At 41.7% G+C, this 18569-nt stretch overlaps 1 protein-coding gene across 1 annotated transcript; it reads right to left on the bottom strand.

Moving 5' to 3' along the window:
• Positions 1 to 1003: 1003 nt before the first annotated feature.
• On the bottom strand, positions 1004 to 2130 carry LOC114661044 (hemoglobin subunit epsilon-like). Its single transcript, XM_028814145.2, has 3 exons — positions 1979 to 2130; positions 1499 to 1721; positions 1004 to 1283 (listed from the first exon to the last, which is right to left on the bottom strand). Exons 1-3 carry the CDS (start codon positions 2068 to 2070, stop codon positions 1155 to 1157), a joined length of 444 nt encoding a protein of 147 aa, XP_028669978.1. The 5' UTR covers positions 2071 to 2130; the 3' UTR covers positions 1004 to 1154.
• Between the last annotated feature and the right edge of the window lie 16439 nt (positions 2131 to 18569).

Below are 18569 nucleotides of genomic sequence, written 5' to 3'. Positions count from 1 at the left end.
GGGGACCATGTAGATAAAGACAAAGACCCTAAATGTTTGCAAATCATCTTACATGAAAGTCTGCCGTCTGCACTTTAATCACAACATCTGTTTGATTTATAATTGTAGACTGCGGAGTAGCAGGGAAAAATCAAAGAGAAACTGTGTCATTGTGCCAAATATTATGGGGGGGGGGGGGGCCTGTAACACAGTTCTTATTGCTGGTCTCCTCAGAACAGGTGACCATAAATACAATTCCATCAAAAAGACACAAACATCAGTGTTGGGTGACTTGAAATGTCCGCAGCTCCCCTTAAATGAAAGTCTCTCGATGTGCACTTTAATCAAATTGTCGGAATTATCCGAAACTGCAGAGCAGAGGGGGTACATCAGCGACTCTTTGTGCCAATCATTATGGAGGGCACTGTAGGTGAGCATTGAGCAGAAGGCAGGAAGGGAGAACCTGAATGGAGCAGCTGTCCATTGCTCATAGACAGATGGATACGAAAGGCACTATAAAACAGATAGAGGGACACACTTTGACATTCTGGGGTGTTGAATGTTGCTTGATGAGGGGAAAAGTTTAAAAAAAAATAAAGAATGTAATCAATTTTAGCAGAAGGCTGCAACGTCACGAAGGGAAGGGGTCCGAGTACACTTTGAAGGCGCTATATATCTACACGGTCATCATGCAGACCTTATGATTTACACACACACAGAATTGTCCATTACTTTAATATTTATATGTATTAAAAGTGAGGTGTTTATACCAACAAGAATTCAAGGTGGTACCAAGGCATCATGACGGTCACCATTGCTGTTTGTTTCTATACCCCTAAAGTTTAATTTGAAAGTGAAGTTTCCCTTTTATTTGCTTAATTACTTAAATGCCTCAAACCCGAGGAGATACGCTGCTACTGTAAGCCCTGAACCGTAAAGACATTTAAATCACAAGAGTTCACTTTTATTATTACATAAATTACCAGCAGCAGCAACAGAAGAAAACAGAACACCAGAGTCAAGATTTGTGTTAAGAATAAACTTTTATTTATTACATCTCCTCTGTATAGACTGTAACACACAGGCAGTTCTGAAAATCAAGGGCAGCACGTCACACAGGCGGACCTGAGGCCATGAGATGGAATGCAAGTGGCGGCCCGAGGTCTTCAGCGGGCTTAATGGTACTGTCGGGCGAGGGCAGCGCAAACCACAGCCATAAACTTCTGCCAGGCGGCGTGGATTTCGGGGGTGAAGGCAGCGCCCAACTTGTTGCCCAGGACCACAATCAGAGTGTCACCCAGGAGCTGCAACAGAAAAAAAAAGAAAGAGCAAATTAGAGATCAGTGGAACGGAGACCTTTTTATTTCATCCTCCTCTGTTCAGACGTTCATTTACAAATGGTGTCACGTGCTTTCCTGAATGTCCCATTTAAGTCGTTCTGCAGCTCCTTAGAGCAGGACGTGAATGATGCCCAGGTCAAAAAGTAAAATATAAAAAGCTAAGAAATATCAACACGTACCCTGAAGTTCTCGGGGTCGACGTGGAGCTTGTCGGAGTGCAGCTCACTCAGGGCGGTGTAGGTCTGCTTGATGTTGTCCAGGTTATCGATGGCCTTGCCGAGAGCCCCGAGCACCTTCTTGCCGTGAGCAGCCACCTTAGGGTTTCCAGCGATGGCAGACACGCTGGACATGTTACCGAAGCTGCTGAAATACCTCTGGGTCCAAGGGTACACAACCAGCAACCTATAGAAGAATGAGAAGAAGAAAAAAAATCATCATCATACAATAAATAAACAGCAACTTTAATATTCAAGGAGCAACCGGCATGATTTAAAGAGCGAACACGAGCCTCGCTTAACTCTGCATCAACAGTCTCTATTAATAAGAGTAATTAAAAAATAAATAAGACAGCTAAACATTTTCTTAATACATTATTTTATCAGACATTCTGAACAAAGTGCCTTTGTAAATTCTGCAATATTAACACAGAGTCCCTTTACCTGACCAGGGTTTCCGTGCCAGCGCAGTCATGGTCGACCTTGCCCCAGACGCCGGTGATAGCAGCACGCTCTTCGTGGGTCCAGTGCACCATTTTGGTTTTTTTTTTTGGAGGTTGGCGGTTGCAACGGCAAGTGAAAGGAAAGCGGACTTCGGTATCTCTGCTGCCTTCTGGCCGGGGTTATATGAGCAAGGCAGCGGCTCCACCCACTGAGAGCAGCCAATGGGAGTGAAGACGAGGGCCTCCGCGAGGGGCCACAGGGACTTGAGGACCTCAGTTCAGTTAGTCCACCCATCTCCGCTGATGGCGACTTAGTTGTCATTATGAGGCTGGAATTCTCATTTAATCATCATCGTCATTATCATCATCATCCTAATAATACATTTCCAATACTTGTCATGTTCAACGTCCCAGAGAATAATAATAATAAAAATAATAATAATAAATTATTTGATGCTTGTCACGTTCAGGGTCCCAGAGAATATATAATTACAATAATACATTTCTAGCACAAGTCTGGTGCAAGGTCCCAGAGAATATTATTATGATTAATAATAATAATAATAATAATAATAATGCATTTTGCAACACTTGTCAGATTCAAGGTCCCAGAGAATAATGCTAATAATAATATTGATAATGATAACACATTTTCCAACACGTGTCAGATTCAAGATCCCAGGTATTATTATTATTATTATTTTTATAAAGTTTCCAATGCATGTCAGGTTCAACGTCTCAGAGAATAATACTACTACTAATATTAATAATAATAATAATGCATTTTTCAACACTTATCAAATTCAACATCCTAGATATTATTATTATTGTTAATATTATTATTATTATTATTAATTTTCCAACACCTGCCTGGTTCAAAGTCCCAGACAATAATACTAATTTGAAGAATAAAAATAATGATGATTATTGATGAGAATACATCATCATCATCATGATAATAATAATAATAATACATTTTTCAATACATGCAAGAGTCAACGTCCCAGAGAATAATAATAATAATAATAATAATAATAAATTATTCGATGCTTGTTACGTTCAGGGTCCCAGAGAATATACAATAACAATAATACATTCCTAGCACATGTCTGGTTCAAGGTCCCAGAGAATAATACTAATATTATTATGATTATTATTAATAATAATAATAATAATAATAATAATAATGCATTTTCCAACACTTGTCAGATTCAAGGTCCCAGAGAATAATGCTAATAATAATATTGATAATGATAACACATTTTTCAACACGTGTCAGATTCAAGATCCCAGGTATTATTATTATTATTATTTTTATAAAGTTTCCAATGCATGTCAGGTTCAACGTCTCAGAGAATAATACTACTACTAATATTAATAATAATAATGCATTTTCCAACACTTATCAAATTCAACATATTAGATATTATTATTATTATTATTATTAATTTTCCAACACATGCCTGGTTCAACGTCCCAGACAATAATAATAATAATTTGAATAATAATAATGATGATTATTGATGAGAATACATCATCATCATCATCATAATAATAATACATTTTTCAATACATGCAAGGGTCAATAATAATAATAAGAAGAAGAATAAAAACAATAACAATAAATTTTCAAACACTTGTAAGGTTCAATGTCCCAGAGAATAATTACTACTACTAATATTGCATAATAATACATTTTCCGATACTTGTCAGGTTTAAGATCCAGGATAATAATAAATAATAATACATTTTTTAACACCAGGGTCCTGGAGAATACAAAATAATAATATTCATGATAATAATAAATTTCACAACTGTGGTCAGGTTCAGGGTCCTGTAAAATACAAGATAATGATAATAAAGATAATTCAGCGTTAACATAAAATGAATGATGTCAGGAACAAAAGCAGCATTGTCCTGCCCACGTGTTCTTTCTAACAGCACGTTAGTGATTTAATTTTCATCAAATGAAAGGCTTTAGAAGGACAATGAAGATCCACCTTTAGGCCACCTCGAGTGTTCAGCTCAGTTTCTGTCATTATTTTTTTTTCGTTTTTTATTTCTAAATGCGTCGGCCTTCAACTTGGCTGCCATTACCAGTTTTTAAAAGTGACTGCTGATATTCTTTTGGCTCTTGTCGAGGTTTTTAGGGCACAGTTTAGTGTTGTGTTGTGAAAAACAATCGTTTTTACTGAGAATTGCTTTCCGAACAGAGAAGCAAAGGTGAAGTGTGAAGTGTGATGTTGAGCACATCAATCACTGGGTTGAAATGTAAAATAAATTCTACAAACAGGGAATGAAAAAAAAACAAAGGCAGATCATCGGGGTACACGTAATGTGAATTGGGGAACGAGGCGTGAAAGACGAGAAGCTGCGAGGGTCACAAAGAAGTCAATGAACTCACAAGTTGTTTATTGCACTTTAAGTGCGCGACATTACTGCGCTGTGAATGTTGTGCATCGCATCTTTTTGATTGATTTTTGCCCTTTGCATACGACGTGCCCACATTGTGTATACTGTATGTGGTACGGTAAAGGTGCCAGAGTGTCTCTTCATTAGAGCGATGCCAAAGGGGAGCTATCTGAAGCATGAAGGTCCCATAATAGACTTTCATTTATTTCAGTAGATTAGTGAAATCCCAAAGGGTCCCCGATTTTAAAACGCCATTGCTGCGCTCACTGACAAGGGCTATAAGTTCAGGTTTGCTTGATCTGATGTGCCCGGGAGCCTTTAGTGTGTTTTGCCCTCATATTAAGAACTTCTTCGAAACCCCGTGAAACACTTTCATATGAACCCTTCCCACGGATTAAATGGTTCTTTGCCAAGCACTGGAACCACAGTACCCAGTAAAGTGCCATTGGGATATTTAAGTGTGTAATAGTGGTGCGTTTGAGGAGGTGAATACCTGCACAGTACGCTTTGTTAAATAAATAAATGAATAAAAAGGTTCAGAAAAAAAGATTTTTTATGCTCCTCATAAATCGTGACAGCCTCTGTCCTCTTTGCTCGAATTAATTTATTGGGGATTTGCCAATTCAATCCAATTCAAATATTTGAGAGATAATTTCGTGTTACACAGCAGCTGGGCGGCGTCTCCTCTGCTTTGCCTGGGAGAGATAAGCGCGCCGTCCCGCCTCGTGTTCCAAATATGTCGCCTCTCCGTCTTGTCACATTTCAATGCCAAACGGTGTCCGTTTAGTTCAAATTACAAAACGCGCATCACCCCGTTCCCGTTGTCCTTAATTAAGTAGTCCTTAAGTAATCTTCGTTAAACCGTTAAACGGTCGGTTGTGGAAAGCGGCCAATAATTCGTTAAGAGGAGCGCCAATAATTCGTGTGACTTGTGTGGTGTGGCACTTCCTATGAGTCCCGCGACCCTCTTCAGGACTCTAGTGGGCAAATAACAAGACATGACACTTGTTAGGATAAATTATAAAAATGATGGAGAGCCTTAACTACATTAAAAATACTTGTATAAACTTACTGGGTGTCAGACATTAAGGTATGCAATGGGCACAAACTAGAATAAGGAGTTGGCATAATGTACGGTATATAATGGAGATGTGCACACACAGTAACGAAACACTCGCACTCGGAGTGACTGACATCTCATATACACGTGTGCTCAAAAGCAACTGACAGCATGGGTAGCACTGCTGCCCCACAGTTCCAGAATCCTGGCAATTCAGCGGGCACTGTCTGCATGGAATCTCCTTGTGTATGAGTGGGTTCATTTTTATACTGGGATCCCAAAAACGTGCAGGGTAAGTGAAATGGTGACCATAAATGAGCTCCTCTGAGTGCCAGCAGTGCACACGAGTTTTCCTCTCTACAGACTAGCACACTTTCCAGCGTTGCGTCCTGCCTTGGTGCCAGTGTTGTCAGGAGAGGCCCCTGCCCCTGGTGATCCTGAAAGGGATTAAGCAAGTCCCATGATGAGTGAATCATAAAATTAGCACAAGTTAACATTTATTCTGTGAAGAACAAAATGTGCCATACTTCATAGCATTCATGAGGTGTATATACTGTATGAGTGCCAATATTGTGCACTAAATGCATTTTGACTGGCATGATTTCTGTTTGCCCTGGGCTTGTTTCTGTGGCCATGCTGTATATTTCTATGTCCGCTCAGAGTGCCCCTTAAAGCTGCACGGGAGAGCACACAGTATATAAATACACAAATAACTAAAGGGTCTTAGGACCCTGGATATGTGAGGTGGCACCACTAACCATGCACTGTGCCATGTTGTCACCCTGAAAGTAGCCATGCAAAGCTTCTTTCTTTCTTTCTTTCTTTCTTTCTTTCTTTCTTTCTTATCCCATTACAGCATCATGGAATACTCAAAAATGATTATCAACAAATATTAACCAAATGCAGTTTCTGTCTATCCATCCATTTTCTGAACTCATATTTTAACCTACCCAGCTGTAGGGGCAAAACGCCCACAAATACAGAGTGCCAGGGGTCCTTTAACTTTAACTGTATGACCCTGGGGTGTGGAAGGAAAGGAACCAAAGTACTTTGAGAAAATAGTTTACCATCCATCCATGTTCTGAGCCCACTGTATCAGGCACAGGAGCCCATGCCAGTAACTGTCGGGCACAAGGCAGGGACAATCCCCGGACAGGACATCCTGTCCCTCAGAAGGTAAACTCACAAACACACACACCAGGGGACAACTGAGCAATGCCGGTTCATGTAAGCTGAATGTCGTTGGACTGTCGGGGGAAACCCACACGGACATAAGGAGAACACGCAGACTCCACACGGGGGGCACCCAGGACTTGAACCTTGATCTCTTTGTTGTCAGGCAGAAGTGCTACTTAGTTATTTTTCATTGTCTAACACTCTCAGAATTGCTTTATCCAAATCTAATGTTTCAGGGATGCCACATCCTGTTCCAGCAGCATAGGACCCAAGGCAGGATTCGGCCAGCCTATTTCAGGGATCATGCCCATGCTGGTGCCAGTTTTGAGCCACTAAATAATTTGAACCACACAAACACAGGAGAAGATACATATTCCACACAGACAGTAAGATGGCACAGATTCTGAAACCAGGATGCTGGATCTGCGAGGCAGTAACACTCATTACTGGGCTGTCCTGTGAGCTGAGTGTGCTTTAATATCAGAACAGGACAGAACAAGATCCAGCCAGCTTAATCCAGCTCAGGGTCACAGGCAGCCAGAGCCTGTACTGGTAGCACTGGGCACAAGGCAGGAGTCAGCCCTCGATGGGGTGTCAGTCTATTTCAGGGCTCATGCCCATGCTGGTGCCAGTTTTGAGCCACTAAATAATATGAACCGTGAGAAGGTGCAAACTCCACATAGAAAATAAGATGGCACAGGATTTGAACCCAGGATTCTGGATCTTTGAGGCAGCAACACTCATTACTGGGCTCTCCTGTCAGCTGAGTGTGCTTTAATAACAAAACAGAACACAAAAGAACAAGATTCTACCGGCTTAATCCAGTTCAGGGTCACAGGCAGTCAGAGGCTGTACTGGCAGCACTGGGCACAAGGCAGGAGTCAGCCGTTGATGGGGTGCCAGTCTATTTCAGCGCTCATGCCCATGCTGGTGCCAGTTTTGAGCCACTAAATAATATGAACCACACACACACACAGTGAGAAGATGCACATTCCACATAGACAGTAAGATGGCACAGGATTTGAACCCAGGATGCTGGATCTGCGAGGCAACAGCTCTTATTACTTTGTTGTCCTGTCAGGTGAAGGTGAGTGTGCTTTAATAACAAAACAGAACAGGACAGAAGAAGATCCAACCGGCTTAATCCAGTTCAGGGTCACAGGCAGACAGAGCCTGTACTGGCAGCACTGGACACAAGGCAGGAGTCAACCCTAGATGGGGTGCCAGCCTATTTCAGGGCTCTGGGGACAATTTTAAGTCACTGATTACCTTAATCAGAGGTTATTTTGCAGATGTGGGATGAAAAACACACACAAATAGAAGAGAAAGAGGCAAACTCCACCCAGGCAATTAAAAGGCACAGGATTTGGACCCAGGACAGGGCGTTGGATTGGTGAGACAGCAGCTCTAATCACTGAGCCACCCTTTAACCTTTAATAATCTAGAGTTGCCACACCCATTTAATCCAATTTGCAGGCAGGTCTTGGAGTCATGCCGTACAGCACAAGACATGATGGAGGAAACCGCTGTGGATGGGGCAGCAGTCTATCAGAGGGCCCACGCGCACCCACTTTAGAGTCACCAGTTAAGCCATTTTGTTCCTGCTTTATGGGGGTATGCCAAAACTCTAAATATACATTGATACGGTCCGGGATGCTGGATCTGTGGGGCAGCGAGAGATAACCAGCATGCTATCAGGTTAACCAAGTGCGCTTTAATAACAGAACAGAGCAACCAGCTTAGACCAGTTGAAGGTCACAGGCAGCCACAGCCTGTACTGGTAGCACTGGGCACAAGGCAGGAGTCAGCCCTTGATGGGGTGCCAGTCTAATTCCGGGCTCATGCCCATGCTGGTGCCAATTTTGAGCCACTAAATAACAAAACAGAGCACAAAAGAACAAGATTCTACCGGCTTAATCCAGTTCAGGGTAATAGGCAGCCAGAGCCTGTACTGGTAGCACTGGGCACAAGGCAGGAGTCAGCCGTAGATGGGGTGCCTGTCTATTTCAGGGCTCATGCCCATGCTGGTGCCAGTTTTGAGCCACTAAATAATATGAACCACACACACACACACAGTGAGAAGATGCACATTCCACATAGACAGTAAGATGGCACAGGATCTGAACCCGGGATGCTGGATCTGCGAGGCAACAGCTCTTATTACTTTGCTGTCCTGTCAGGTAAAGGTGAGTGTGCTTTAATAACAAAACAGAACAGGACAGATCCAGTTGAGGGTCACAGGCAGCCAGAAGCTGTACTGGTAGCACTGGGCACAAGGCAGGAGTCAGCACTAGATGAGGTGCCAGCCTATTTCAGGGCTCATACCCACACTGGGGACAATTTTAAGTCACTGATTACCTTAATCTGAGTTTATGTTGCAGATGTGGGATGAAAAACACACACAAATAGAAGAGAACAAGGCAAACTCCACCCAGGCAATAACAGGGTACAGGATTTGAACCCAGGGCATTGGAGCTGTGAGGCAGCTGCCCTAATCACTGAGCCACCCTTAATCTTTAATAATCTAGAATTGTCACACAAGTTTGAATGCAGTTCAGTCAGGTTGTGGAGTCATACTGTGCAGCACCAGGCTAATGAAGGAAACAGTCGATGACAGGGCCCACTTGCACCCATTTTAGAGTCACCAGTTAACCCATTTTGTGCCTGTTTTGTGAGGGGAATGTCCAAACTCCAGATGTGTGCCAACAGGGCCTGGTATTCAGCATCAGGACGCTGGATCTGTGGAGCAGTAGAGCTAACCAGTGTGCTGCCATGATAATAAAACGGAACGAGATCCATCTGGCTTTGACCAGTTCAGGGTCACAGGGAGCCAGTGCCTGAACTGGTAGTACTGGGTGCAAAGCAGAATTTAAGCCCTAGATGGGGTGCCAGTCTACTTCAGGGCTCATGTCCATACTGGGGCCAGTTTTGAGCCACTAATTAAGCCGGACCACACAAACACAGTTGTAGATTCTACATAGACAATAAGATGGCACAGGATTTGAACCCAGGATTTTGGATCTGTGAGGCTGAAGCTCCAGTCACTGTGCTACCCTAATTGTTAATTCACCAGGAATTATCAAACTAACTTAATTCAATTCCAGATGACAGGGTGCCAGAGCTTGTCCCAGTAGTGTCGAGTGCCAGGCAGTAGTCAGGCCTGGATGGGATGCCAGCCTATTTCAGGGCTCATGCCCACACAGGGGACAATTACCTTAACCTAAGCTTATTTTGCAGATGAGCAAACACCATCGACTTAGGAGAAGACTGAGAAGATGTTAGGGAGGGCTCCATTTGGTCCGTTAACGTCTCTGGCTGTTGAGGGGGCTCTGCTTTGTCTGCTAACATCTCTGGCTTGGATTGTGCCGTGCTTCTTGAGCCAGGCTGTATTGGAGTCCTGCCAGTTCCCCCTTGCCCCCAACAACAAATCCTTCAGTTGTCCATGGGCTGTTAGCCCACTCTTCATATTACTGGTTCTTTAATGGCACTTTACTGTGAACTGTTGTTTGACAAAGAAGCATCTTGGACTGCAATGGCTCTTTACAGTTGGTTCTTTGTGAAGGTCTAGCAGGCGACCTACCAGGACACAACAGATTGAGAAGAACCTGAGCTAGGCCTTGGTTTTAAACAAATCTATTCATGGTGACTTATAAAGTCTGTTAAAGATCGAAATAAGCTAAAGATCTTTCTGGAAGCTTCATGTGAAAGGCTGTTGAGGGACCCAAAATGGTTCCTCTTACTATTAGGAAGTTCTTCTTCACACAAAGGACAAGAGACACATGGAATAACTGCCCAAGTAGCATGGTGGACAGCAGGACTTCAGGGACCTTCAAAACTTGACTTGATGTCAACGGCACGGACTGGCGAGCTTTGTTGGGCCGAACGTTCTCGTCCAAATCTTTTGCTGTTCGTTGGCATTGCTCTGAAGGGTCCCACTGGCACCTTCATGTTTAAGAGTGTACATCCAGAACATGGCAGTCGCTGTAGTAACCTTTCTTCAGTCTCTCCTGAGAGTCAGAAACAACGATCTACTTTAAAAGTCAGTAGAAGCCACCTAATGGCCTATGAAACGTCCATTACCGGCCACACAAGGGCAGATTATGTGTTCGGTTTTTCTCCCGTTTGTGCAATTGTGAATTTTAGAAATTGCCATTGATCGTCATATTATAAAATCGCAGGGCATGAGTTTTGTGGTAGACAATGAGAACCCCTCCAAGTCAGCTATCTAACTGAACAGCCGCCATTGACAGGTTTCTTTATTTACGCCTGGCAGCCATTAAAGCTTCGCTAAGTGCCCACTACCACTGGCATCAATAAACTCCGAGATGGTCTACAAAACAGGGCACAAATATTTTGTTAATAGATTAGTACCACTTAAACTGGGCTCACAAGAAGTGGAAAGTCTAAAGGAACACCATCGCCCGATTCCTGCCTTGCGCCCGTCGGCCATTATATAGCTGAAGCTGCCAGGGTTTGCTCTGCGGTGCCCGTTTTCATTGGCACCAAAACCTCATTCATTTACCGGTGGTCTACAAAGCAGGGCACACATGTTGTGGTGATAGATTCGTGCCCCTCAGACTGGATTCACTGGAGGTCTAATCGAACACCATCGACCGATTCCTTCCTTCTTTCCTTCCATTCACCCGGAGCGCTCGCGATTTGCTAATGGAGTTTCGTTCCGCTTCATTTTTAATTTCATTTCATTTCATTTCATTGACTTTTGGCCTTTAATGTACAAAGCAGACCCTTAGATGTGCGCCCTCCGTGTTACAGGCAGTTCAGTTTTTTTCGGGCGGGCCCCTCCAATGAATGCCACTGGCTGATAGGAGTCGCGCACCCCTCTGGACGACCGATACCGACCCCCGGACACGCACACAGCCCCTCAGGGCGGACAGCTGCGCCGCCCTGATCTGCAAGGACCTAAAGACATGGCGGGCTGGCCAGCCCGATAAGGAGGCACCCGCTCATGGCGGCGAATTTGCTGAATTAGAACAAGGCGACTTGCTCGGAACTTTGATTCGCCCTCCCCCTGAATCTTCCATTCACAAATTTATCTAAATAACGCAGCCGATTAAACATATTGGCGTGCCAAGAGGGCCTGCTTTCGAGACTCGCCCCGCACTCTGCACTTGATTTCATTTATTAAACGAGACAGATTTCAGTTGGCACCGGGTACAGGGCGGCTAAGGGGGGCAATCCGTACTGAAGGAGTGGCGCTGGGGGGAATAGCGGCTACTGTGAACAGTTTAAGGCTAAGGGGGCACATTTGACGTCCACATGTTGTATGTGTATAGGTCAGTGTTTAAGGTGGTTATATAGCGCCTTTGAAGTTAACTGATAGGGCAAAGAATAGGGGAGAAGGAAAACCGCGCATGGCGTGGCATACTGTGTATGGTGTGACAACTTTGTGTCACAAGATAGGAGAGCGGTGTTTTCATGGCGCCGTTTCAAAGAGTAAGAAAGCCTCCTTGGTCAACAGCAGAGTGCGCCAAGTTTACTTAATTAACAGTCAAAAATATCTCCTCACTTACAGGTGCAGGAACTAACTAAAATGAAAAAAGGCAGGTTTGAGTTAGAATTGGCATCATCTGTGCCAACAGACATGAAAGAGGCGCGACTTGAAAAGACTTCAGAAAAAGAGAAAGAATCGCAAAAAAAAAAGCGCACGCGGCGCTCGGAGCCTTGCTGTTATTAAATGGATTTTATGTTTGCTGCTCCTCGTCTCTTAAACGCTGTCCATGTAATGAAGGCCATTTAGTATTTAATAATGAAAAGTTTGGTTTGAAAACCTTTTAATCGATGTATAACATAATAATATCGTGCCTTTCATATCTACTGTTCATGTCTTAAATGCTATCAGCGAAATGGATGCTATTTATTTATAAAATCTTTGGTTTTAAACCCTTTTTATTTATTTAAAATTCAGCACATTTCACCAAAATAGTGCCTTTCACGTCAGCTGTTCGTGTCTTCAATGCTAGCCATGAAATGGTGCCATTTACTATTTAGTTATAAAAGGCTGGTTTAAACACTTTTGATCTATCTAGCGCCTTTCACTAATACAATACTTTCATAAAATGAAATTTAAATTATAAAACATTTGGTCTTAACCCCCTTTTTATCTGCATCCCAACCTCTGTATAATATCGCTCTTTTCAATAATATAGTGCCTTTCAAATCTGCAATTCATGATGTAAATGCTATCAGCGAAATGGATGCCAGTTAATTATAAAAAGGTTTGGTTTTAAATCCTTTTTTTTATCTATTTAGAATACTGAACGTTTGGCTAATATAGTGCCTTTCATATGTATCTGCTGTTCATGTCTTAAACGTTAGTCATGAAATGGATCACATTTACTATTTCATTATAGAGGGCAGGTTTTAAACCCTTTTTAAAATCTATTTATAATGCAACGTTTGGCTAATATAGTGCCTTTCAAATCTGCTATTCATGCCTTAAATGGCGTCAGCAAAAACAGATACCGTTAAATTATGAAAAGTTTGGTCTTAAACCCTTTTTATCTAACTAAAATATAGTGCTTTTCAATAATATAGTGCCTTTCACATGTGCTATTTGAAAGCTACCAACAAAATGGATGTCATTTAATTATTAAAGGTTTGGTTTTAAATCCTTTAAATCTGTTTATAACATAGCACTTTTATATACTATAGTGCCTTTTATATTTCGTGTCCATGTATTAGATAGATAGATAGATAGATAGATAGATCTTTATTGGTCCTGAGGAGGAAATTTGGCTTTTTGTAGAAGCGCATTAAATAAATAAATAAATAAATGCTTTTCGTAAAATGGATGCCATTTAGTATTTAATTGCAAAAGATTGGTTTTAAACCCTTAGAGCGCTTTTCACTAATTTTAGTGCCTATCATAAGATGGCGTTTAACTTTCGGTCTTATATCTTTGTTATCTAACTATAATGTAGCGCTTTTCAATAATATAGTGCCTTTCAAATCTGCTATTCATGCCTTAAATGGCATCAGCAAAACAGATACCGTTAAATTATGAAAAGTTTGGTCTTAAACCCTTTTTTATCTAACTATAATGTAGCGCTTTTTAATAATATAGTGCCTTTCAAATCTGCTATTCATGTCTTCAAAGCTACCAACAAAATGAATGCCATTTAATTATTAAAGGTTTGGTTTTAAACCCTTTAAATCTGTTTATAATATAGCACTTTAATATACTATAGTGCCTTTTATATTTCATGTCCATGTATTAGATAGATAGATAGATAGATAGATAGATAGATAGATAGATAGATAGATAGATAGATCTTTATTAGTCCCCAGGAGGAAATTTGGCTATTTATAGAAGCTCAATAAATAAATAAATAAATAAATGTTTTCGTAAAATGGATGCCATTTAGTATTTAATTGCAAAAGATTGCTTTTAAACCCTTCTTGTCTACCTATAATAGAGCGTTTTCCACTAATTTAGTGCCTATCATAAGATGGCGTTTAACTTTCGGTCTTATATCTTTTTTATCTAACTATAATGTAGCGCTTTTCAATAATATAGTGCCTTTCAAATCTGCTATTCATGCCTTAAATGGCATCAGCAAAAACAGATACCGTTAAATTATGAAAAGTTTGGTCTTAAACCCTTTTTTATCTAACTATAATGTAGCGCTTTTTAATAATATAGTGCCTTTCAAATCTGCTATTCATGTCTTCAAAGCTACCAACAACATGAATGCCATTTAATTATTAAAGGTTTGGTTTTAAACCCTTTAAATCTGTTTATAATATAGCACTTTAATATACTATAGTGCCTTTTATATTTCATGTCCTATAGATAGATAGATAGATAGATGGATATTTAGATCTTTATTAGTCCCCAGGAGGAAATTTGGCTATTTGTAGAAGCTCATTAAATATATAAATAAATAAATAAATGCTTTTCGTGAAATGGATGCCATTTAGTATTTACTTGCAAAAGATTGGTTTTAAACCCTCTTGTCTACCTATAATAGAGCGTTTTTCACTAATTTAGTGCCTATCATAAGATGCCGTTTAACTTTCGGTCTTATATCTTTTTAATCTAATTATAATGTAGCGCTTTTCACTAATATAACGCCTTTCATATCTGCTGTTCATGTCTTAAACGCTATCCATGAAACTGATGCCTTGAATTGTTACTTTTCTACCTATTTATAATATAGAGCTTTTTAAAATAAAAATGACTTTCATATCTGCTGGTCATGTCTTTAATGCTATCATTGAAATGTTTTGCTTTTAAAATCTTGTTATCTATCTATAATATAGCGCTTTGCAGCAATATATTGTCTTTCATATCTGTCTATTGTATAGTGAATAATAAAGTGGTTTTCATATCCTTACAAATGTGTCAGCTTTAGTTTGAAGTTATCAAACAATATTTACTTTTAAATGTCAAAACACGTAGATGTTCCTCTTCTGATCATTTCTATAATTGTACCTGCTCCGTAAGTAACCACCATTGACATTCAATTTAAATATAAATTCACTTAAAAGAAGTACAAGAAAGACGAAAATCAACTCTGGAAGTGTCAGAAAGGGCCGATCTTGGCCTTCATTCCAGTGTTTGTTTGTTTGTCCACTCGCGTGATGCGCTCTCAGGTTTCGTGTTCGCCGACTTTCCTCGATGGGCTCCTGCCAGCTCTTCGACTGCGGCCTAACGCTCCTTCACTTCATATTCGCTATCAGCTGGTGCGTTTTTAAAAGCGACGGCCCTAAAATGGCACTTTACTGGGTTGTGTGGTTCCTCGTGGAATAAGCAAGACAAATAAGCATTTCATTCCGTGAGGGATTCTTTGCATGAGTATTTGGGCTTTGAAATGTTTCCTGTAATATGTGGACAAAACAGAAAACTTTAACGTCTAGTGGGTGAGCAGCACAAGTACAACACATCAAGAAAAGCTGCAGTTACACGGGATGATGCTATGCAGCAAGAGCCCTTTAAAAATAACGAACCCATTTCTGTTTTAAATAAATCTGTTACCAGCTTGGCTGGCTGGAGCCTGCAAATAAAGGCTCGAAGGATCCTTCGTCATGGTTTATTTTGGCAATAAAAAAGGTTCCCTTATGGCCACTTTGGCACTTTTGCTTTTAAAAGTGTGAGCTGTCTGTTTTATGCGTCTCTTTACTGTAGTTATAATCTATAATCAGCAAATGTTTAATATTTAAACAACAGACTTCTCAGGTCCTTGCATTGTGTACCTGTTTATTTCTGACTAATCTTTTTAATTGTAACACCGTGCGTGAATAACGGTCTCCTGCACACGTGCATAGCTGATGACGCGGGTGGCTCTCCTCTGTCTGTCTGTCCTCCTCTCTAACCCAATGTCTCGTCGCCGGTGCCTGCAGTACCAGCCGGCGATTAAGCCACAAAAGCGTCCCGTGCAGGGTTTGTTTCTGCCTTAAGACCTGTGCAGCTGACCGATCTTTCCGCTCCCCATGAAGGGCTCACGAAATACTTTGACAGATCTTAATCGATCCATTTTCTAACCCTCAGCGTGGCCGGCAGCCCGGTGCCCTTCTGGGTAGCACTGGCTACTAAAACTGGACTGGCACTCATACCCAAGTCCCTACTTACACGCAGCGGGCACGTTTACGTTTTTTCAGTTATCAAGCTTTCAAAGAGGACATTTCATTTTGTGTATGTGTATTGTGTTTTGGCGGCACGGTGGCGCAGTGGGTAGCGCTGCTGCCTCGCAGTTGGGTGACCTGGGGACCTGGGTTCGTTTCCCGGGTCCTCCCTGCGTGGAGTTTGCATGTTCTCCCCCTGTCTGCGTGGGTTTCCTCCGGGCGCTCCGGTTTCCTCCCACGGTCCAAAGACATGCGATTCTAAATTGGCCTTTGTGTGTGTCCTGCGGTGGGTTGGCATCCTGCCCGGGATTGGTTCGTGCCCTGTGTTGGCTGGGATTGGCTCCGGCAGACCCCCATGACCCTGTGTTCGGATTCAGCGGGAGGGATGGATGTATTGTCTTTTAAGTGACGAAAACTATTAACAGCGCGTTTTAATTTCTCTCGGCGACCCGTCCAGGGTTTATTTCTGCCTAATAACGTCCGACACAGGAGAAGGGCTCACTCCACATCATTCACCCCAATAAACGAACAAGCATCTGTGGCTCCGTGTATCTGTGTGTCCGTCTGGTTGCTTGTTCGTGTCATTCCAACAGATGGCGCATCACAAACATTTGTGGTAGTGGATTTTATTGGTACTTGCGATGCAAACGTTCATTCCGAGGTCAACGTTGCTTTCTTATAGATTTCGACCCGTCTTAGACTGGAAGCACTATGGGCTCAGCATTTAGATGGACGGGCAAATCCAGGGGTCTCGGTTTGAATTAGCAAATGTGAAACATTAAAGCGGCTGATTTCTCAAAGCCATCCGTATCTATCACTTTTATGTACCTAGTTTTAATCTTTTTAGTGACAGCCTTATAGTAACGAGGCCCATGATTAATTGGAAACGCGTCCCGTGCAAGGTTTGTTCTGGCCTTAAGACCAGGGGCGTCTTTAAAGTTCAGGGTCTTAGAACCCTCGCGCGCAGTCTTTCCCGGATTACTCTGCTAAAAAAATCGAACTTCCCCACTGAAATATGACGATCGTCTACCGTCTACATAAACTCGAACGTGTGTGTGCGTGTTTTGGGGAATTTGGGAATGGGGGTGTCTCTTTCACCTTTTGCGCAATGATCAGCTGCTGAATAAAACGGGATAGACATAAAGATGAAGGACGTAACCCTATTAATCTTGTACATCACCGAGAGAAAGACCAGGGGCTGGGCACAATATATCAGGGAGCTACAGCCTCTGATGTCCTCCATAATGCCAACTAATGCTGCAGGGTAAACTGCCCACTTCCTTCCATTCCATATGAAGAGCTCGCAAAATAAATTGACAAGATACCCAGGGATTCATTTTTTATCCCCTGGTCTGTGTGGTGGATAGTTGATGGCCACCAAAACCTGGACTGGATGCCAGTCCATTGCAAGGCACACTCAGGCATACCTCCACAGTTTCGCTCAGGTGTCCCTACACGTACATTTTCTGCTGGCATATATAGATTAACATGGTCATATCCACTCAATCCAATTCAGGGTTGCGGGCAGCTGGATGATGCTAAATTGCCCCCAGACAAGTCTGTGTGTCTACCCTGTGATAGACTGGTGCCCTGCCCAGGTGTTGTTCCTGCATTGTGCTTGATGATTGCTGGGCTCCAGCTGCCTACTTTAATAAAAAGATAAGAGTCTGAGTATCTGTGTGTCCATCCAGTTGCTATGCATATGCATTGCATTTGTTGCATTGCATACCTAATGGCATATAACAGAGGCATACACATTGCATTGGTTGTTTGTATTATGAAAATGCATTACATTTGTAATTCCAACAAAGGGTGCATCACAAACATTAACACTGCTTTTACGAATCCCATACCTAATGGCATATAACAGAGACATACACATTGCATTGGTTGTTTGTATTATGAAAATGCATTATATTTGTAATTCCAACAGAGGGCGCATCACAAACATTAACACTGCTTTTACGAATCCCATACCTAATGGCATATAACAGAGACATACATATTGCATTTGTTGTTCCCACAGACGGCACGTCACAAACATTTATATTATGAAAATGCATTGCATTTGTAATTCCAACAGAGGGTGCATCACAAACATTAATACTGCTTTTACAAATCCCATACCTAATGGCACATAAAGACAAATGCAGTGCATTTATCATTCCAACAGATGACACATCACAAACATTTGTAGTATGAAAATGCATTGCATTTAGATTCCAACAGGTAGTGCATCACAAACATTAATGCAGCTTTTACAAACTCCATACCTAATGGCATATAACAGAGACATATGTATTGCATTTGTCATTCCGGCAGGTGCCACATCTCAAACATTTGTAGTAATAAAATGTAT

This window comes from Erpetoichthys calabaricus, chromosome 11, assembly GCF_900747795.2.
Source record: "Erpetoichthys calabaricus chromosome 11, fErpCal1.3, whole genome shotgun sequence".
Lineage (NCBI taxonomy): Eukaryota > Metazoa > Chordata > Cladistia > Polypteriformes > Polypteridae > Erpetoichthys > Erpetoichthys calabaricus.
The sequence above is the reverse complement of the archived record's forward strand: the minus strand, read 5'-3'. Positions and strand labels throughout refer to the sequence as shown.